General features: G+C 45.9%; 1 protein-coding gene across 2 annotated transcripts in view; it reads right to left on the bottom strand.

The window, feature by feature from the left end:
* The window catches only part of MAP3K14 (mitogen-activated protein kinase kinase kinase 14), a 33,495-nt gene extending 14,991 nt beyond the window's left edge, over window positions 1-18,504 (bottom strand). Inside the window, exons 1-6 of one of the 2 annotated variants that reach the window (XM_035135478.2) lie at window positions 18,441-18,504; window positions 9,204-9,482; window positions 8,341-8,410; window positions 6,892-7,105; window positions 6,020-6,616; window positions 2,269-2,406 (exon numbers count right to left, since the gene is read on the bottom strand). In XM_035135478.2, the coding sequence (XP_034991369.2) occupies window positions 2,269-2,406; window positions 6,020-6,616; window positions 6,892-7,105; window positions 8,341-8,410; window positions 9,204-9,462 (1,278 nt within the window). In that variant the 5' untranslated portion in view covers window positions 9,463-9,482; window positions 18,441-18,504. Of the gene's footprint in view, window positions 1-2,268; window positions 2,407-6,019; window positions 6,617-6,891; window positions 7,190-8,340; window positions 8,411-9,203; window positions 9,483-18,440 lie in introns of those variants that run through there. The other variant, XM_060281084.1, reaches the window with a different exon arrangement.
* Between the last annotated feature and the right edge of the window lie 4,337 nt (window positions 18,505-22,841).

Raw genomic sequence — 22,841 nt, 5'->3', positions numbered from 1 at the left:
GGAGGAGCCAAGATGACAGAGGGGTTCATGAGAATCATACGGTAAAGGTAAAGGTAAAGGACCCCTGGTTGTTTAAGTCTAGTCAAAGGCGACTATTGGGTATGGCGCTCATCTCGCTTTCAGGCCGAGGGAGCTGGTGTTTGTCCACAGACAGCTTATTGGGTCATGTGGCCAGCATGACTAAAACGCTTCTTGCACAACGGGACACAGTGATGGAAAGCAGAGCAGCACACGGAAACACCGTTTACCTTCCCGCCGCAGTGGTACTTATTTATCTTCTTGCACTGGTGTGCTTTCAAACTGCTAGGTTGGCAGGGGCTGGGAGAAAGCAACGGGAGCTCACCCCGTTGCGGAGATTCGAATCATCGACCTTCTGATTGGCAAGCCCAAGAGGCTCAGTGGTTTAGACCACAGCACCACCCATGTCCATAAAGAGAGCCCAGGGAAAGAAAGGGCCGTGAGCATTGACCATGAGAGCGCAGGGTGGCTGTGGCGGCAGCAGAGCTAAAGTCCACCGAATGATGTTCACCAGCCCACCAGACTTTTGTTGCAGGGATGTAGCAAATAATAAACTCTCCGAGCCACAAAAATGGCAAGCAAGGAGGAATCTACAGGGGAGTCTCATGGCACATGTTGAGGCAGTGTTACTTTTTTCTCTTCAACACAAGCGTTCAAAATGCAGCCTGGTTGTGTATCGGTTTTTTAAAAGCAATTACAGCTAAGGCCAAGAGCAGAGCTAAAGAGAAAGCAGATGGTATATCGTCTGGCCAAGCGCAGAGCTTGCTGAAGATAAGGAGGAAAATATGAGTCACTGGCGTGTTTGGCTGCTGCACGATAGTCGAAGTGGGCTTAGATCAGAACATGAGACTGCGGGGAAGGAGGAGGAGGAGAAGAGTTCAGAATGGGGAGGGATATAAGGGGAAGGCACATAACCAGAGACTTCAGCCTACTGGAGGTGCCTCCAAATATAGGCACAGCAGGGAAATACAGCTCTGTCACCCGAGCTCCCTGGTCGGGCTCTCTGGAGCTTGATATTAACAGCAGTGATCACGATGTGAAGATGCACAAAGCAGTTCTGTGGCTGGAGCTGAACAGCCTGGGGCCTGGAGAGTATCTGCATGGGAGGTCACCCAAGCAGCACGTGCATTGTGGAAAGGGCAGGATACAAATAGATCGGCTAAGCTACCCAGCATCATATGAGGGCCATACAATCAAATTGCTGGGAGAATTCCCCTACAAATCACCACCACTGCCCTCCCTGCAACCCCAATGGGTCAGTGCGTCTGGCTGCTAACTGAAAGGTTGGTAGTTCAAGCCCACCTAGGGACATCTATGGCGGGATTCCTGCACTGCAGGAGATTGGACTAGGGAGCCCCCGGGCTCCCTTCCAACCCTGCAATTCTATGATTCTGTGAACACTGTGCAGGAAAATTACAGCTTCAATCGTCAGATTAAAGAATTCTCTGAAAACAGAAAAGACTGTTTATGTATGTGACAATAGCTGCGCGGATGTTACTAGCCCAGAGATGGAAAGAAGATAAAAGCCCCTGTCAGAGAACAATGGCAGACTAAATTGATGGACTATGCTGAAATGGCAAAAATGACCGGAAAAATCAGAAATCAGGAAGACCAAAACTTTTAATAATGGGGGGAATTGACAACTTACCTTGGAGAACACTGTAAACAGTTAAAATCATTAGAGGAATTGAAATAACACTTGTAATGTAACAAGAACTATGGGTGATATAAAGATATAAAAATTGGGATGATTATATAAAAAGATACAGCAGAAAAGGTTCAATAATGGGACTCATGGAGGGGAGGAGGAAAGTCCAGGGATTTGTGGGAATCCTAGTCTATGTAAGGTAAGAATGTAAATTTTAATATGTAAACCCAAAAAAGCAAGCTTGGGGGGGGGGTTAGGGGGAAAATCTCTGCTGCTGCTATTTAGCATGTCTGTCGTCTCTGCCACCAGTTGCTCTTAGAGAAATCAAGGCCATCGGTTTGGACTTTGTGCAAGAGCAACCCTCCCCACATAGCTTGCTGCACCCAACACCCACGCACGGCAGGAGATTCCACCGCCCGGTGTCTCCAGGGCAACGCCTTCTGCCTTGACCTTGAGATCAGCCACAAACAAGTTGCAGCAAAGCGACTGCTCCAGCCCCAGCCCTCAGCAGCTCCAGCAGAAAGGGAAGGAGCTTTCGGTTCCCCTTTTGATTTCGCTTTCCCTTGCCTCGGGGCAGAACTAGGTTCGGGGCATTTGCATACCTTTTTGGCAGCACACTGAAAGCCCGTCTGCTTGTCCTCCATTTTGTACACTTCACCAAAAGATCCTGTGCCAAGCAAGCCTGGACATTTGGTCCAGTGGACGTCTTCACGATACTCATAATCCACAGCTTTCAGTTTCTGAGGGATGGCAAGAGCAGTAAGATATGGAACAGGGGTCAAGGAAAGGGGGAAGAACTGCCAACAGCAGGGACAGGGAGTAGTACAGGGATACAGGCACTCCCCAGCCGGCCTGTTTAGCTAAAGTCATTTAACCCAAGAAACTGGCCACACGTTTTTACAGGTTTCCCCTCTTCCACCAGAAGTTCTGGAGCAGTGGTTCTCAAACATTTTTCTCTGGGCCACACTTTCAGGATAAAAATTTGCTCGTGCCACACCAACTTTTTCATTGAAATACATTGGAAAACAAAAAGAAACAACTCCAAGCAGTGCTTGATCTACAGCACAGAACACAACTACTTTATAATCTGATAAAGGGACATCTTTTATGCAGCTACATAAGACTATGGGTCATTCAAAAAATGTAATTATAAACAAGCCTCTTACATGAGAGGTTTAAGCTTGCTTTTGCTGGCTAATCTCAGTTATGTTAGGTCTTATCTGAGACAAAAAAAACCCTCTCATCTCCTCATCAACACATAAATAAGTGTTTCTTTTTTTCTGTTGAGTTGAAAATCCCTGTTCACACCAATATGTCATGGAGTATGATAGAAGAATAGCCAAAGCTCTTGAAGAAAGCTGTGGATACTGTTTCTGGTTTCCCTCAATCTTCCTGCCAAACCAGTGTGGCACCTCACACCCTTCTAGAGACTCAAAATGCAATACCTTAAAACCGCTCTTGAGGAGCCCTGCTTCCAAAATATTTTGAGATGTCTGCTATCTGTCCCTAAGCTTGCCCATCTTGTGCAGAAGGATTGTTCCAATGCTGTGTATTCACGCCATGTGATCACTTTCCTGTCCCCATAGCTCAGCTGGTTGGAGCATGGTGCTGATAATGCCAAGGCTGCAGGTTCAATTTCCATACAGGACAGCTGCAACTTCCGGCCTTGCAGGGGGTTGGACTAGATCAGGCATCCCCAAACTGCGGCCCTCCAGATGTTTTGGCCTACAACTCCCATGATCCCTAGCTAACAGGACCAGTGGTCGGGGAAGATGGGAATTGTAGTCCAAAACATCTGGAGGGACGAAGTTTGGGGATGCCTGGACTAGATTATCCTCAGCGTCCCTTCCAACTCTATGATTTTGTTGAACACCGATTTTGTATGTATGAAATAAGCCAGAGGAGCAAGTCCGCTTTGGGCTGGTTTGTGGAGGACAATTGCACAGAATCTGCACTGCTACAGACTAAAGACCTTCTAGCTCAATCACTGAAGAGATGCACAGCAGAACCATACCCTTCAGAAAGCAACACAAGTCTTTAAAAAGTGAACCAGAGACCACACCTTCTACTGGGGGAAATAAATATCCAGCTCCCTTCTAGCTAAGAAAAGGATCTTGCTCAAATTGTTTGCAATGACAGATTCCTGCAGTTTAAACCACCCTTATGCTTGTCCCTGCCCCCCCCCCATGGAAAGATTTCTAAGTAACTGTTCCCACTAACTTTCCTTTAAAAATTAAAAGTGTTTTAAAGCACGTAAAGAATATTGCATTACCAGGTAAGACCAAAAGGTCCATCTAGGGCATCAACCAGCTTCTAACAGCCGAGTAATCTTGGGAACCCTATAAACAAGGCCCGGAGGCAATGCCATCCCCAGGGATGTTCCTGTTAGCAAGTGTTATTCAGGCATACACTGCATTGTTTAAATCCTAAAATCACACAGCTGTGAATTAGTCTAATTCTTTTGAAAACTATTTAACCGACATCGTGCATTAATGAATTCTAAAAGCTCGCTCTGTGTTCCATGAAGAAATACTTCATTTCGTCCATCCCAAATCTAGCACCAACCAGTTTCACTGAGCAACTCAGGCATGCATTGTTATTACTGAGGGCCAAACAAAGTTCTCTCTCCACACCAGTCACAATTCCAAATTCTTGTATCACTCTCTGAATTCAGCTATATTTTCTTTTCTTTTTTCTTTTCAATCTATAAAGCCTCAAACACTTCGATTTCCCCTCATAGGAAACATTCTCTTGTGTGGGCAAGCCCAAGTTAGACAGGTCACCCAAAGCGGCAGCTCTTCCCCAATCCGACGTCGTCATGTAGACATAGCGGGTGGATGCAGGACATTAGAACACTTCTGGTCTCTGCCCATGTGATGCTATCTTGCCAAGCGTGGTTGATGGTTCCCGCCTGAGTATCTCCCCTGAAGCACGGATTGGGAGAAGAGGGGCTACAAGCAAACCCCTCACATCCAGGCTTCCTCCTCAGCCCTTTTCTGCCTTACACACTTCAGTTTTTACTTAATTATCTCTGAGCAATAGGCAATTCCCCCCCCCCCCAGGCTGATCCCAAAAGACATCCTTCATCCCCACTGTCAAACGTCTGCAGGGGTCCTTCAAGAGTGAGCATCTCCTACCGTCCCCATTGGAGTATTTCTCCACTTTTACCCCTAACAAGTAAGATCATGTACATGCAATGATACCCCACAATCCTTTCCCTCTGCTTTTCTAGACAGCAAACAGCTATTTTCTCCAGAAGAGGCACCTAATCTGACAACATTCGCACACGAACAAAACAGCTAAAGGGCTGGAGTACTCTTGAAAGCAAAGTCCCCGTCCTCCTCACTTAACTCCTATCTCAGTGAAGAGCTTTAAAATTACGTTAAAAAGAAGTCTCGTCTACTGAAAAAAAAATATGTATCACGTACTGGAGCCCTTTCTAAGCTATCCCACTTGAAACAGCATGTGAGGAAATTACGTTTTTGAATCCACAACCACCGCTCATCAAAACCTCCTTGCCCGTGGAAATCTAGCATTTCAGGACAAAAGGCAGTAGCCTCATTTTTTTTCTCTTAGGCATGACAGTTTGCCACGCTGGGTTTGTTTTTGTGATGTCCCCCACACAAGGGAGCCCTCAAGCAAGCAAGCCCTCACTTGCAGCCTAGAGTGATACATTCCAAGGAGGCTGTGTAACACAAAATATTTCCGAACGTTTATTAGTCCTCCTCAGAGTAGGGCCAATGAAATTAATCAGCCCAAGTTAGTTATGCCCATTAGCCCCAGTGGGTCTACTATGAACAGGACCACTGCCGAATAATTAATAATAATAATAATAATAATAATAATAATAATAATAATAATAGTTTATTACTTATATTCCCCCTTCATGGATCACTGCCTTGTCGTGGCAAAGGGGCTTGAATAACTCCAAGAAGCTACGGTATGAGCTATGCCATGCAGGGCCACCCAAGACGGACAAGTCATAGCCGAGAGTTTAGACTAAATGTGATCCACCTGGAGAAGAAACTGGCAAACCACTCCAGTATTTTGCCAAGAAAACTCCATGGACATAAAAAAAGGAGATGCTTTGAGAAGAAAGTGAGAGTTTCCAAGGCATGCTCTGGTTCATGGGGTCACAGAGAGTCGAACACGACTAAGACAACAACACTTATATCCCGCCCATCTGACTGGGCCTCCCCAGCCACCCAAATAGCACCCAAAATCTGGTTCTGAAGTTTAAACAAGGCCCCAGGCGATGGGTTACTCTGGTCCCTTACTTCCCAGAACATGGTGTAATCTACTCTGAGGAAGATGCCATTGTCACCCCTAGCTTCAGCTTCTGTGAAGGCTCACCTCCGTAAGCAGCACCCCTTCATTTCCATCCATCCCCTTTGGATTCAATCCACCTCCTTTCCAGGTCTTGGCTAAGCAAGCTAGGTTTCTTGGTTCTCCGAGGATTACACTCCCCTTCAAGGCATCCACCAGAAATTCTTCCATGGACAGCTTGTCTGAGATGCTTTCTGCAGGCTGGTGGCTACATTTGGAGAAGCTCTGCTCCAAGCTCAGGCCTGAGAGGCGTTGCTCACCATCCACACAGGAAAGGTCATCAAAGAGATAGGTCCTCAGAGGGTTGAGTTTCAAGGGAGGAAAGAGGTCACTGTAGCCACAGAAATCAAGGGGAAACTTCCCATAGGGGAAGGGGTGTGGAGTCTCTGATTGAGGGGTGAAAATGCCTTGCGTGTGGGCCTTCCAGACATGGCTCAGGCACTGAGCGGGGCTGATCAGCTTGTGTAATTCTAGCTTTCCTCGATTCTTCAGCAAGTCCAACCTGCCAGCAGGTAGGGCTTTTTTTGGTTTCTCCAAGGTGCTGAGATCACAGCCCAAATCCTTGCATGACTTTGAAAGCCAGGAAGCGCTACTGAAGAGGGTGTCCGAGGGCGAGTCATCCTCCTGGAAGAAAAGGGGGACAGAGTTAGATCAAGCGGGGAATGATTCTCTCTCAGCAGGGGCTGCTCTCAAAATACAAGCCGCACTGACAGGGCCTGGGGAAAATTTATTTCAAATAATTAGGTGCCAGGCCAAAAATGCATTTCAAAATTCTTTGGGGCCAGATTTCAGGTTTCGGAAGGTATCAGCAAACCAGTTACCTGGGATTTCGCTTGTTCTTACTCCTAAGAAAGTACTATACCTGGGCATGATTGAAGAAAACATAGGAAAGGCCTTACCTGCACTGGAATTGGCACACAGCTCTCCTGTTCTGGCGTTCTTGGCTTGTGAGGTGGGGAGGCCGACTCCTTGTGTGTAAGAAGATGGGATCTTTTCTTTCGCCGTTTCTTCCGGGACTTGCCACGATGCATGGCTTTCCTGTAGGCTGGGGCAATTTTGCCCTCAGTTGCGTAGGCCACATTGTTGGGGATCTGATCGAGGCTACAAGACCGGCTGGCACAGAGAAGGGTATTGCAAAGGTATTTTAGATTAAAAGCAGCAGCGACGGAACACGGCCTTCTCTAGCTGAATTGAAAACTAAGAGGTATAAAAGGAGAAGTTAGAAGAAACTCTAGATCTTAAGAACAATGAAGCTTCTTGGCCACAAAATGGAATTCCATTTTGCACAATGCCTGGCACTGGATTATACGAGACCCTGCATTAACAAACAAACAAAAATAGTGCGACAAACACTAATTTTAATTTATGTGACCTAAGTCCATTTCTTAAAATGTATATTTTGCATGGTCAAAGTACAAAATACATCTCTCTCCTTTTCAACAATGTTTTGGGGTTAAAGGTGTTAGTCTATTGGGAGTGAGGGGGCTGCAACGCTGAAATAATTGTCCTTACTCTGAATTGGTTTGTTTGACCTCAGAGGTGTGGTCATGTTTACCATGTGATCTCTGATTGGCTAGGATCATTCTGGGAAGGAGAAGCAGCCCTAAAAAGCAGTGGGAGGGAGTCAGTGGCTTCACAACAGCCATCAACAACTATGGAAAAGCTACAAAAACGGGATTTTTCGGTAGGAGACATTTTACTCTTTGTTGCAATAAGCAATTACCGGTATTTCTTACACACACCAATGGATGACTGTTCAGCTCAACCCCATGTACTCAGGTACAAAATAATACACAATAACTTGGATGTCCCCCACTCTGCAGCTTCCCATCCTTTCTATTATTTAAGTCATTGGCTTAGGCCTCGTTCATACCTCACACTAATCCAAACCATAGTTTAGTATGTGCTTCCCCAGTTACTGTGCTGCCCCTGCTGTGCTCAGCTAAGCCACAGCTTGGGCTTGGCATGTCGTCTGGGAACAAACCTTGGTTACAACTTGTAATTAACCTGGAGAGAGCTGAGCCACAAGGCCAGGTCCAAAGGACACACTAAGCCAAGCCATGGTCAAGTTCAGCATGGCGCAGCAAAAATGACAGCAGGAGCAAAGGAACGATGTTCTCCATGCAAGCCTGCATAAAACACACCAAGCCATTGTTTGGCTCAGCATCACATGAGAACTAGGCCTCATATATAATAAACCCCATGGTGAATATTGGGTATTCAAAGGATACCCAGGACACAGGGTTAAGATGGAGTAGAAGATGCATTCTAGAATCAAAGTTCCTGCCCCACAATGCAACTGAGATTTGTGGCTCTTTCTGCACACTGTGTTACAGGGGAGACCTTACCTGAATCGTTTGGTGTCAGCAAGAAAAGGCCTCTCAGAATACGTAGGGCTGAACTCCTGGCTAATCTCACCTGCAGAGGAAAGCAAACGAGGCCAATACAAGCCAGGGTGAGGCAGGAAATGCCAGAGTCATACCATCTTCCGGAAATTAGCTTTTCTGTAGTAGCAAAGGAGGATGTCAAAACCTAACTCCCAAAAGAGCCACAAGATCACCAAGAGGGACTGTGAGTATTCTGTTTGGGGAGATGTGGGGAGGAATCACAATTCTGGATGAAAAAATATGCAAGCGAGAATCCAAATAATTGCATATTTGGTCTCTATGTCCATGGGAGTTTAGGATTTGTGTCTGGGTGGGCGAGACATGCTTCTGCATCACAAGCGGCTTCAAAATTTGGAGTGTGTTTCAGGAGCAGTTTACAATGCAGCATAGGAGGGAACGGCTCAGTGGAAAAAAGGCTCCCAGGCATGCATAAAGTAGCCCTGTTTTAACACTTCAATTTCTCTTGTGCCTCATAATTGTTGACCTTTCCTAGGGTATTCTAACTAAACCGCTCATATTTCCCAGAATTTGAGCCCTGGAAGGGCTACATATGTTTGGTTTCTTTTATTTACTGCTGCATAAAATGTTATTCTGACACACCAGCTCCTTATACCTCAGCGGCTGGGATCCTCCTGCAATGGCTGGTGAGTGAAGCAACAGCAATCATGGGCTATGTCTGCCGAACAGGTTTCCCATTAGCTGAGCTGATGGGGTTGCAGGTCTGCTAGAGGGCTTTGATGCAGAAAGCTACAGCTACAGCTTCACCCCCAGCCACAATCCAATTTTAGCCCCCCACCCACTCAGCGTTGCAGCTCCCCACTTACATTCTGCCTGGGCAATGATGGAGATAGAGGCTAAGCTCCCTTCCCCACTGTCTTCCTTGGCAGTTCCTTTGGCAATCACGTCGCTCAGAATCTTCCACGGTCCCTGGAACACATTTTTCTCTGGATCCTCTACTTTGCAAACGCTGCTCTTTTTCTCAATCACCACCTCCTTCGGTCCTTTATCCGTAGGAAGCTCCTTTGGGTGCCCAACGGTAACAGGGACTGGAGCGTCTTGGCAAGCTATTTCCATTACGGCCATCTCCTCCTTTTGCTAGAAGGCTGGAAGATAAATCCCACCAAAAAAAGAACAAGCCATTAGAACAGATGCCCTCTCTTCATAGAACCATAGTAATGTGGGGTAGGAAAGGACCCTTGAGGGTCATCTCAACCCCCTGCAATGCAGGAATCTCAACACACGGTCCAGAATGTGGAGACGACACTCTATTGAGTTCCCCTTCCCTCTCACAAACACACTGACGATGTCTGATAACAGGGAGTGGGCGAAATGTGCAAGGTGGCTCCATGACACACACGCAGACTACAGACCCTTCTCTCTCACTTGCTCATAATTCACATGTCCCTCTCAGGCAAACCACACATGCACACAGGCCACACATTCCTATCTTGCCCCTCCCCCAACACACACCAGCTGTAAATAAATATCTCTCCTAAGTACATCTCTCCATAGATGGGTACCTGAAGGATATTTGGGGGGGGGGGTGTCAGGAGAAGTAAAACACAGAAAGGGTGGAACAGGCTAATTTCTCACACACAAAAATGAGAAGGATCGTGCCTGTATGGTCTAACTACCACTACTACTATTTTATCTTTATTCATTATATGCCACACATCTGACTCGGTTGCCCCAGCCACTCTGGAAGGCTCCCAACGAAGTATTAAACACACAATAGAACCTCTAACATTAATAACTTCCCTGCAAATGCTATGAACTCGCTTAAAACCAAAACGGGGAAACTGAGGGTTATGGTACATGTGGGGGCAGAAAGGCTTTCACAGGCTTTCACAGGCACTATGGTGCCCGTGGGCACGGGATTGGCAATTCCTGTTGAACAGGATGCATTGGGCAGTGGATACAAGGCGGCTGTTCCTTCCTTCCTGTTCTGGGTGGTGAGAGGGAAGGATAGACAGACACATTCCCCCTTTCCTTTCCCCCACCTCCATTTTCCTTGCTTAGTTACATCACATTAGAAGGTTCAGGTCTGGGCTGGTTGCCAGTCCTGACTGAGTGCATTTTATTGCTATTTAGCGTGGGCGGGCGGGTAGGGGAAGACTCTGGGGAATAAGAAACCGGGAAAGGCATTCAGGGAAGTGGGGACAGTTCTCCTATAGCACGTGAGGAGCTTATTAAAATCTCGTGGCAAATTCCTCTTCCAAACTTTGCTTTCAGGGCATGCATTTTTAGGGAGGCCAGTTCTCTCCACCACCACCCCACCCCACCCCACCTCGATCTTCCATCTTCTCAAATGATGCCCTAATACTCCATGACTCAAATGCTCTCAACCTGACCTTCCATCTCTCCCCCACCCCACCCCCTTTCTGTCCTTCAACATTCAGCGTTTGAACCAATTTAGACCTATGGACTAAACTGGAAAGCTCACACAGTCCGCCAAATGTCTGGTTCCTTTCAAACCCCTCCAGACCCCCCCCCCAAAAAAGGTGCAAACATGAGGATATAGTGGAGAAATAAAGCAAGGATTTTAATGCAGCTGTGATTGGGCATCAGTGATGGGTCATGTTCCCCACAAAAAAGGGGGAAAGTGAGGCTTGCCACCAAATACTGATGGGCATTTTGAGCTATGTCTTGCATGAAGTGTTTCAGTGCAGAGATAGAAGAAACACCGCCAGTCCTAGAGAAACTTGCTTCCCTTTTTAAGACTAGCGACTGGCTTCCTTTCTTTTTAACATTAAGGTGTGTTTTTTTTTAATATTCTATATTTGGTAGCTTTCAATGGCATACAGCTCTGAGCTTTGGACTAAGCGAGCAGACTCTCCGTGACAGGGAAAGGAACTGCTCTCTTAGCCACAACTGCAGCTGTATCAAATCGATCCGGTACCCGGCCTCTTGACAGTAGACTAGAGGATCCTTTTCCTGTTTCGCAAGGCTCTTTCGTTTTCCACCTCTCCTTTGAGCTTCGGGCTAGCAAAGGCCACTTCCCTGTGCTTCTGGTGAGCCAGAAGCAGAATGGGGGAACCTCCAGACACTGCACCCAACTGGAGTGGGTCTTGCGAGAGACGGTGTCCTGTCTCCGGCTTGCAAGCCTTGTCCAGGCTGGGCACCCCTCTCTCCCACCACTTCCCGGCACAGGCAGATTTCCAGACAGGCAGAGGTGGTGTTGGCTGGCTGGGAAGGGTGTGGCAGAGGCTCACTGAAGGGCTGCGTGCACACTTTCTCAGTGCTGCTTCCTCCTGACCACATACACAGTACACCCTTTTTTTAAAGAAGTCTGTCCTCTTTAGGCAGTTTTTTTTTAATGCACTTCTGCAAACCTTGGGGTTCCCTCAAACAAGTAAGGTACCTCTTTTTTTTTTTTCCAGTGGCCCTATTTTGGCTACAAAGCTGTTATTGTGGGAGCGGTTTAGTCCCGTATTGTTTATTCTTATTCAAACAGTTTAACTCCCATGGTGAATAAGTGATTTATAAAGACACAATGCAAAAAGAAGAAGTTGTTAAAACTATAAAATCTCCATTAAAATGCCTGCTGGATGTTCAGTAGGGAGGGGGACTGTCTGACTTCAACTGGGAGTTCCATAAAATTGCGCCCTCAATACTAAACTCACAGCTCCTGGTGGAAACAAGCCCTGCATCCAAGCCATAGGGGACCACCCCACAAAACATTGGTGATCGGGCAGGGATATAAGAGATTCGGCAGTCCTTGCAGGACCCTGAACCCAAATTGTTAAGGACCTTGCAAATTAATACAAGCACCTTGAACCTGGCCTGGTAGCATATAGATTTTTGTTGTTGCTGCTGCTGCTGCTGTTTTATGTGGGGTGTTTTTTTTTTGTCTCTATAAAATTTATTCAAGTTTCAGATTTTGAAATTTACAAAAATGGTCCTGGATACCATGATGGTCTATGGGATCAAAAGCCACAGAGAAAATGAGAAGCAGTCAAACTCCGGCCACAATCCTGCCCTTGTCTTTACCTGACCAGCAACGCTTACCTTTCCACAGTCTCCTTACAATTATTGTTTAGCAGATCATTTCAAACCTGCCTTTTAACTTCAAAAAATGCCCAAGGAAGTTCACAATATAAATGGAATTAAAAGTAAGAGCAGCAGTAAAATAATTTATTTATTTTTAAATCCGCCGGTAAAAAACAAATTCAGATTAAAATGATGGGACAAAATGCTCCACACCCTGGGGGAAATATCAAATGCTTGCCAGAAGAAGAAGTCTTCACCCTGGGATGGGGCCAGACACCTAGGCACCTTTCCACCTGTGACCAACACCCTTGGCCCTGCTGAACTTACTGCTTCAAGGTCACAGCTCACCTTGATCGTTCTGGCTCTACCTCCCAAGGCTGCCTCTTGGCTTTGCACCAAGTGACAGCCTCTGTTTGAGGGCCTGCTTCTGCTGCCATCTCTGTTCCTGTAATGAACGCCCACGGCCCATTTCCCATAATGCACTCTGGGCAGGGTCTTCCCGTGTTCTAGTTGCAAAGCTACGAGGTATGAATGGGGAGTCAGCTCGGCCTTTTTTTTCCACTGAAGCTTGCCTCAAGTGTTTCCAAGTGTACCGCGTGCAAGGATTCCCTTCTGTGTTTTGAGAAGGGAGAAGTTAGGCCTCAAAAGTGAAACCAAGTCATCTGATGGCCATATTGTTGCAGGGGGGAGCGGTGAAGTTCCGACAAATCACCACTTCATTTTAGTAAGGCCTCAAGCCTCATCTTCCTGAAAGGGAACAGGAAGCAATGGCCCTCCTTGTTAAAATAATATTTAGCTGCTCTTCCTGAACCGATTCAGGAAAATACAAAAAATAGGGCACTGTTTCGGGGGTGACCTTATCTACAGCAGGGAAGAAAGGCTGCTTCCTCTCTGCGAGATGCTTTTTACCCAAAATCGAAAGTCATTGTTCCTTGTCCCAAGGTAACCCCTGCCTACCCAAAGAAGGAATGCTAGGGTGCCTGAGCTACACATTCCTGTGCCAAAAGAAATAAATAAAACACTTGTGGCACTTTAGACGTGCTAACAGACAGACTGATGCAGAGGTGGGCAACTTGTCGGTCCACGGTGTGCATAATCTGCCTGATGTCAGTGTCCAGATAGAGACAAGGATGGGCAGAAATGCAGACAAAAGTGATCTGGATGAACGCATCCAGAATCAGAGATGGGAGAAGTTTCCATTTAAAATGCTAGACTACTGCATCCACACTTCCTGAAACAATACAGGTGGCAACCATTTTGCTTGCGTTCAACTGATGAACAGGTTGTTTTGGACCTTGAAGAGGATGTAACAGGGGAGCGGGGGCATAATTGGGGGGGGAGCTTATGTGTGCTCCACCAAATCATGTGAATGCCCAGAATGCTGCCCCCGCACAAATAGGGAGTTGGCTGTACGCAAATTAAAGCACAGCCACCCTTCAGCCTTTGCACTTCTTTGAACTTGCAGTTCTGTAACTAACCCCCAATTTTTTTTACAAGAATATGTGTATTAGGGGAAAGTGTGCATTGCAAGCATGCATGTCATAAAAATGCATTATATCAAGGAAACTGTTTGCAGAAGTGTGTGTGTTTGTGTGTTAGGAGAAATGAGCACTAAAATTATGGTGATTTTTTTGGTGAGGGGGTTCCTTTTCCAGGTCAAAACTGATGTGCAATTGTAAAGAACAAACCTATAACTTGAAAAATGATTAAACAGATAAACCAAAACCAACAAATTGATCTATTAACCCTAACTGGATTAAAGGTAGTCCTGTTAAGAAAGGGGTTGCTCCATTTCATTTTTACTTAAATAACAGCAACCATGGTATGTGGGAAAGTGGTAGGTTAGCCTTTTCTCATCACACCACAGACTCAATGAAAGCTGCCCCTCCCAGAGCTGTTCCTCATCATGGCAACTATTTGATTGCAGGAGAAAACCAAGCCACACATTTAACATAGTGTATAGTTTGGCCCTGAGTCTACAAGGACCATGTGCTGCTAGCATCCCATTGCTGCATTATCAATCAAGACATGGAAGCTGAATTTGCAAACCACCAATTCTGGAATACTGTATGTGCTTGCCAGCCTGTGTTGCATTTTTAATTTTACACATCTCAGGCAGAAAACATCTGGCAAGCAACCACAGCAGCTGTCCATTCATCAGCAATGAGGTATTTGAAACTTGTGTGTTGTATTCCCGCCCCCCTTAAGAGAAAAGGTTTCATTCCAGAGTAATACAATCAATTTGTACCATGTGTCTATCTTGGCAAAACTGCATCTCAAGGATCAGCAATTTATGTACTAGGGATTGCTTTAATCCAGTCACAGGTTGTTACAAAAAACTACAATTTCGTCTTTAATACACAGAGGACTTGAGCCCATGAAACCTTATGCCGCAATAAAAGTCTTTAAGGTGCCACAAGATTCTTTGTTGTTTTAACCCTAGGTTTGTAAACAATTGATCACCTAGGGTAAGCAGGAATTGTCTCCAAGCGACCAAGTGAGGAAGAGTTTGTAAACTAAAGAAGAATTAGTTTGTTTTCATCTTCAGACTGAAGAAGATATGTGTCAGCTGGTAACTTATTTACAAGACTAAACTGTATTCCTAATTTTGCAAAATACATCCTGAATGTTAAGCAGACACAGTATATGCTGGATTTTAATATACACAGGAAATCTTAAACTGCTATTAATAATATTTTAAGACTATTACATTTACAGTTTTGTTTGTTTGTTTTTTAATGCAAATAAGGATTGGCATGTCTTTTCATTGCACAGCACGTTGCCACAGTTTTGTAGGGGGAAATGCATGAAACTGGAAGCCAATAGAATATCGACCTGTTAGACTCAGACTGACTGGACATCACACTCACAGGAAGAAAAACAAAGTATAACAAGCCACTGAAGCTTCAACCATAAGAGCACAAGAGGAGCCTTCTGGATCAGGCCTATGGCCCATCCAGTCCAGCATCCTGTTCTCACAGTGGCCAACCGGAAACTCCTATGCAGGACCCAAGCACATGAGCACTCTCCCCGCTTGAGGTTTCCAGAAACTGCTATTCAGAAACGTAACTGCCTCCAACCACAAACCACAGAAACCCTACCAAGCCCTTCTGTGGTCTCTGAAATTCGACCAGACACTATCCAGACCATATTACCACTTCAGCATTAACTTTGTTTGATAGAGTGCTCCACATTGAACAGAAACGCACTACTGTCCTTATGCTACAGGAAGGTTACGAAACTCAAAGGTCTGTACATTTTTTATTGGCCTTTTGTAGCAAAGGCAAGACCTGTTATCGTTAGGATCCATCCCTCGCCACCGGCACAATTTTCTATGCATGCTTACCGAAAAGCCGCATTATGTTCTATGGGCTTACACACCAAGGGACGCATGTGTACAGGATTGCAGTCCTGATCTCACACTGCACCTCTATGGGAAGTCAAGGACAATTCCCCTTCTGCAGCTCTAAACCTTAAGTGCTGGGGGAAGGGATTACAGTGGTACCTCGACTTACGAACAACTCGACAACCAAATTTTTCGACCTACGAATGGGGCAAATGGCCACACGTTTATGAATTTCTCGATATCCGAACGGAAACCGCAGCAGTTTTAGATAGGGCTTTTTCGACTTACGAATTTTTAGATGGGGTTGCTTCGACTTACGAATTTTTCCGTTTCCAATGCATTCCTATGGGAAATCGCATTTCCAATGGCGCTTTTCAACTTATGAATTTTTCGACCTACGAAGGTGCCTTCGGAACGGATTAAATTCGTAAGTGGAGGCACCACTGTACAGTGGTACCTCAGTTTAAGAACAGTCCTGTTTAAGAATGATTCGGTTTACGAACTCCGTAAAACTGGAAGTAGTGTCCCGGTTTGCGAACTTTACCTCAGTCTAAGAACGGAATCCGAACGGTGGAAGGGCACCAGTGGCAGCAGGCCTCATTAGGGAAAGTGCACCTTGGTTTAAGAATGGTTTTGGTTTAAGAACGGACTTTCGGAACGGGTTCGTAAACGTACCACTGTATTATTATTAGTAATAGTAGCAGTATACCACCCTGCACCTGTAGATCTCAGGGCAGTTCACAACATAAAATTACATTATGAAGAACACAAAATACCGGTACATAATAAAAATAGAAACAAAAATAACCCAACAATCCACAACACAAAGCAGCCAGTCCCAACTTTCCTCTCTAGGTTGTAGACATAAAGTAAAGCAAGCATCTTTTCTATCGCTACGCTGAGCTCTCTGAAGGTCAGTGCAATTGAAGGGGGTGATTTCTCTACCCACCCATCCAAGGTTCCAAGCTAGAGGGGAAGGTTGGGGTTCCCCTTGCCATCGCTGCCTTTGGGCAAAAACTACTGTGGCAAGAATGGCAAACAGAAATGTAAACCCAAGGGAGAGAGATGCATCTATCTCTCCAATGACACTCCTCCTCAAACTTATGACCTTTTTTCTTTTGATAGGTCCTTGGCCCAATTGACAATGCCTGCCTCCCCTGTTTTTGTGGCTGTGTTAACTGCTACACTTTGCCCAATTTTCTTGAATGCATTTATTTTTTAATTTTGATTTAATCTATATTAGACGTTTCTAAAAGAAACTGAAAGCCAAGGTAAAATGCTTTAAAACTATCAGATCTCACATTTCTGGTATAGAGCCTGGCAGGCTACTAGCTTGCTATTTGAAAGCTACTGTAGACAAGAAGAAGCCTGTTAGTCCTGGATGAAAAGAGCTGCTAGACGAAGGCATATATGGGCTATACTGTTACGTTTCGGCTAAGTAAGTTAAACCAAACGAGGTGTGTGCAGGTATCCTGGGAAAGGGCAAGTAAAGGTTCAAAGCGCACAGGAAATAAACTTCTCACATGCTGCCCGCCAAGGCTTACTGGGAGGCATAACTTGCTATGTGCTGGAAGGTGCATTCAAGCTTATTTTCCGTTTTCCATCCCATCCTTTCTCCAAGGTTCTCACAGTGGCACACATAAACCCCTGCAAGGTAGGTTAGGCTGGGAGGCACCCACATGGCCCAGGATCATCCTTTGGGGCTTTGAAACCAGTCAACCCAAGTATAAGCCCACTCCAGTCACTACATATTCCAATGATAATACCTAGTGGTTTATTTACAAAGTGCCTAGGGCTAGCTTTTCCAGATCTGCAGAGGCCAGTGCTCAGCAGGACTCTAGAGGTAAGAGCATGAAAGCAAAAGGCAGGGGGGGGGGGAGAAGCAGTGCCCAATAAGGTGCTGGGGGGGGGGAGAGACGAGACCTATCTATCTATACAAAACATGCACACGGGGGAGGGGGGGCAGCAAGTAGCAAAACTTTCAGGCAAAACAGAAAACAGCCTGCCTTTTTAATTCTTTCAGCTTCCTCCCAACTTTAATTCTGTTAACTTGGCTGACAGCTCCGTCAGAAGAGCAGGAGACTCTTAAATCTCAGGATTTGAGTTATAATTTGGCATCTGAATGATTGGTACTAGTAATTGTATTCTAATTTGGCATTGCTATAACGAGGCTATTATTGGATTATTGTAATTGAAAACTAATAAAAACTATTTATTATTTTTTAAAAAATGATTCTAAATTCTCATCCAGAGACACTTAAGAGATGGGAACGAGAAACGGCCGCGCTAGGCAAGCAACAGGTGCGGGAAATTAGGACTCCGCACCTGGCACGGGAAGAGGGGAGGGGGGGAACAGCTTGAGAGAGCTGCGGTCCTTCGTCCAGAGACTACAACTCCCATCATCCTCGGCCGCCGACCGGCGCCGCTTTCGCGCAGAATGGAGGAAAAGGAAGCCTGAAGGAAGTTTTGGCTGAGGAGCGCAAAACATATATACACATACACACACGAACAAACCCCTCTAAGCGGCGGATAGCGGGACCGGGCTGAGGGCTGAAGAGACGAGGGGCAAACTAGCGGGAGAAGAAAATAAGTTTTTTGGGGGGTGGGGGGCTCCTCCAGCGGCCCCCCCACCTCGCGCACACGGAGAAGCAGCAGCAGTAGCAGCTTCAGGAAGCCCAAACACATCCCTTTAAAATGCGGGGTGCGGCACAAACCAGAAACCCACCTGTCGCGGGGTTGGGGGAGAAGAGAAAAGAACCACAGCAGGCACTTCCGGCCTCCTTCCCTGCTCAGGCTCAGACTGACAGGAAGCTTAAAAGCGGACGGCTCAGGGCGGAGGGGCAGACCCTGCCCCGCCCCGCAATCCCGCCTCCGCCCAATCAGAGACCGCTATTTGCTCAAAATCACGCCCCTCCCCGCCCGCTTTCTCCCACGCTCCCTCGCGCCTTCCCCCGTCCACCTCCCCGCTCTCAGGGACAAAATGGCTTCAGGGATAAGCCACGCCCAGGCGGCGAACAAGGCCGGCGGTGACGCCACCCGCGCGAGCGTGTTCCTCTTCCCACCCCTTTCAAGGCCCTCCAATACCGTTTCTTCCTGTCACTTTGTGATTGGTTCCTGGGAGCTGCCCGTGATTTCCTATAACTACTTTGGCTTCGGGAAAACGCAGTACAGTACAGTACTGTAGTAAGAAAAAGAAGGGCAGTTTTTCTAAAAAAAAAAAAAGTTTAGGGGTACTCTCATTTTGACTTAAGAAAATCACCATTTTATAGTTCAAATCGGGAAAAATAAATACAGTAAATGGACAAAAGTACAAATATTCACAAAACGTTTAGGGGTCTGCGTCCCCCCCCCAGAAAAAACCCCCAATAAAATAATATTGGCTTGACAGCGTTATATCCGGCTGGATCTTTTTCAATAAATTGTTTTCTCGCCGGGTGTGACTCGAATTCAGAATGGGAGTGGCAGGATGTTAGTCTTTCCCAGCATACACAAATTATTATTATCTGAAGAAGTGTGCATGCACACGAAAGCTCATACCAATGACAAACTTAGTTGGTCTCTAAGGTGCTACTGGAAGGATTTTTTTTTATTTTGTTTCGACAAATTATTATGTGATGCAAGACAGTTAATCTGTTAAACAAAAGGACTGTATTATGACTTGCACATATAAGCATATGGTCTCAAACTGACTTTCTCTTATATGCTGCTTTATTGCGACGATGGCGACTGTACTACTGATCCTAAAGCTGAATAGCTTAGTTGCCCTGCCCTGCTTCGGATCCAACACCAACTACAATCCCCTCCTGAACCCAGAGCTCTCAACTGCCTCACCTGCAACATTCCAAGCCTCATCCAATCTTCACTCACCTCCAGCATTCCACCCTCACTCTTCCCCCTCCCTCCCTCCCTAACGTCCCCTTAATAATTCTAATACAATCACCTTCGTCACCCTATTACACTAGTTTTCAACCAGTGTGCCGTGGTACCCTGGGGTGACTTCCAGGAGCCTTTAGGTGAGCCCCAGGTGGCTGTCCTTTTATTAACCTACAGCCCAGATCTTCCTGCTTTCTCTCTCTTTCTCTCTGAAGCACATTCAGGGGGAGCAGGCGGCAGCTTTAACTTGCAGCCTGTTATCTTCCTGCATCTCTTCCCTACCCCCCCTCCCCATGTTTATCTTCTTAAAATATTCCCCCCCCCCCGAAAAAAATCCTCCCCAGCTTCAGTAAGTAACAATTCCTCGGTTTTACACAAAAGAGCTTGAGAAATAATGAAGTAGTTTGATGGAGTGTGTGCCTGGGTGTGCGTGTGTGTTCTGTAAGGAAGTATTTAAAAATAACTCTGAAAGTAGAGTCCTTTATGTTTCTCCTTCTACCCCAAACATCCCTCCCCCCCCTCTTCTTCTCTACATACCCTGCAGGCAAACCCCATCCTCCTTAAGTTATCCAGCTTTGTTATGGTTGCCATATTTCAAAAAGTAAAAACCAGGATACCCCAAAGTTGTTGAGGTTTGACTTGTCTAAGATCCAGGACAAGGCACCGCCTTTCAGAAATTCCGCCCAAACGTCAATTCCATCTGGGAAATCCCAGTAATGGCAGACCTAATGGAAATAGTAATTGATTTCAGAAGGCACTCTTCCGTCTTGCTGCCACTTTCCATCCTTGGTAACATGGTTGTAATAGTAGAGTCCTTTAAGTTCCTGGGCTCTATAATTTCTCAAAACTTAAATTGGTCAGGCAACATCAATATTATTATTAAAAAGGCCCACCAGAGGCTGCATTTCTTGAATCAACTAATAAAATTTAATTTGCCCCAGGAATTGTTGATCCAATTTTACAGAGGTATCATTGAAACTGTTCTCTGTAATTCTATTACTGCCTGGTATGGCACAGCCTCCAAGATGGACAAGAAAAGGCTCAAACGTGCAGCAGTAAGAATTGCAGAAAGGGTACCATAATCGGTGCTAGTTTGCCTTCAATAGAGACACTTTATGCTATCCGAGCTAGGAAGAGAGCAGAGCAAATTGTCGCAGATCCTTTCCATCATCTGTTTGACTTACTTCCATCTGGACGTCGCTACAGGACTCTATACACAAAAATGGCTAGGCACAGGAACAGTTTTTTCCCTTGTGCCATCATATTGTTAAATTCGTAGTTGCGTAGCAGAAGGGAAGGCCAGTTATGGGTGGGTTTCCTTTGCTGTGCTATTGTATTGTGAGTGGAACAATGTTTGTATAAGGTACATACACATTTACATTGCAATGTAGCCGAAGCAAAATTCCAAATATGTTGGTACTTGGCCAATAATTGATTCCTAATTGTGGGGACAGGCAGAATGTTGCAGTAGACGAGGTCTGCATGTGTATCCTGTGCTGTGTGTTTCTCGCTTTCCTACCCTGCAATACGAAAACGTTTCTGCTGCTGATGTTAATCTTGTTTTGCCCTCTCCACCCCCGGATACACTCTAATTTCAGGGAAGCCTGGTGCTGCCGTGTGAAGTATGTCAGCTCAGCCCTCAGCAGCGTGCTCCCACTTTACGCACATGCCAAAAAAGGTGCCAAAAAGGGGAGGGGCAGGACAGGGGAATCCCCACTGGCTGTTACAAGACTCTATCAATAACAATAATAATAATAACAATAACAACTTTATACTCCACCCATCTGGCTGGGTTACCCCAGCCACTCTGGGCGGCTAAAGGATGGAGGGGGGCCCTAATATGCACTATATGGTCTCATCCCACTACACTTTGACACCCCCCTTTATTCTTTATTATTAATACAGCTGCCTGACAACCCAGCAGCCTGGCCCCTGTTTCCCAGCTGATGTCACAATGGGCAGGTTTGCAAGCAGGCATCATATTGCCCTGAGAGACGGATGCCTGTCAGTCTGATGGTGATACACTTGCCTTGGCAAGTGCTGCCCATAAGTGATAATGAGCAGGAACTGTGAAGGTAAGAGGAGCTCAGAGCCAGGTTCTTGAGCTGGGGAGGGACCCTGTGCATTGGAAATGGAAAACCAGGAGGGTGTTGAGTGTCACAGGATTGTGCCTTGACTTCAAGGGGAACGTTGGGGAGATGGGTTTTGCTCGTGCTCAAGTGCTAAGATTGCCACACAGGTTTTCCAACATATTGGAGGACAAGAAGGGTACTGTGTACTGTGCCAGGCAAGGAATCTGTGTACTGTGTACTGTGTACTGAGTACTGTGCCAGGCAAGGAATCTCTGGGCTGGCTTATGATAACCACACCTGATTGAGCACTGATTGAGTCCATTAAGCTAAGATGTAATGGATTTAAAATAGAGGATTGAGTAACGTGATTAATATTTATGAACACAATGTTAGAGTTTTAAGGTAGCAACAATGCACTCATGCATGTGAGTGAAGGAAGTCACATGGGTATTTGGGTAAATGGTGAGGTGGGTATAGGGTTTAGGGTTAAAGGGGGGAATCCGTATATTTAATGTATAATGTTGAAAAGGTATGGCAACTAACATGTAAAATGAAATCCATAATAAATAAATGGGGGGGGGGGAATAAAAAGAAACCACACCTATGCTTCCTAGGCAAATAAGCCCAATGGCAATGTGCATGAGCCCTAAAAGTACACTGTGTACACAGTCTATGGTTTTAAGGGAAAGGCCTCTAAGGGGCTTAGGCTTGCACAGGGCAGAAGCTTAGTGAGATTTATTTTGTATTATCTGTTTGCACCATCACTGTGTGTGACCCTTTACAAAGAGGATGCTGTCCTGAGCAGCTTAAAATCTTTAATTTGGCACAGGGAAGCAACAGGGAAAGGTTGAAGGTCCAAGGTGGCTCCTGAGTCCTACCAGGGTCTGTGAGTTTAGACTTCTGGGTTCCCCGGCATTTCCCATATATGACCTCTTTCTTTGCTTTTATTTTCCTTTCTATCTCCTAGGTCCTGAGGCATGAAGGTCAGAGAAGCTGCTGTGGCGGCGTGGACAAGCTGAGAAAGGGGTGGGTGGGGCGCCATACTTCAAAGTGGCATCTTGCAGGTGACGGGCACTGTGATTTTTGCAGCAGGGAGAGAGCTTTGCTGCATGGTTCCCTTTCCGAGCTTAGCCCCCAACCCATGCAGTTATAAGGGGGGGCACCATATTGGACAAGAGGGT

Source organism: Zootoca vivipara, chromosome 13, assembly GCF_963506605.1.
Source record: "Zootoca vivipara chromosome 13, rZooViv1.1, whole genome shotgun sequence".
NCBI classification, from domain to species: domain Eukaryota; kingdom Metazoa; phylum Chordata; class Lepidosauria; order Squamata; family Lacertidae; genus Zootoca; species Zootoca vivipara.
The sequence above is the reverse complement of the archived record's forward strand: the minus strand, read 5'-3'. Positions and strand labels throughout refer to the sequence as shown.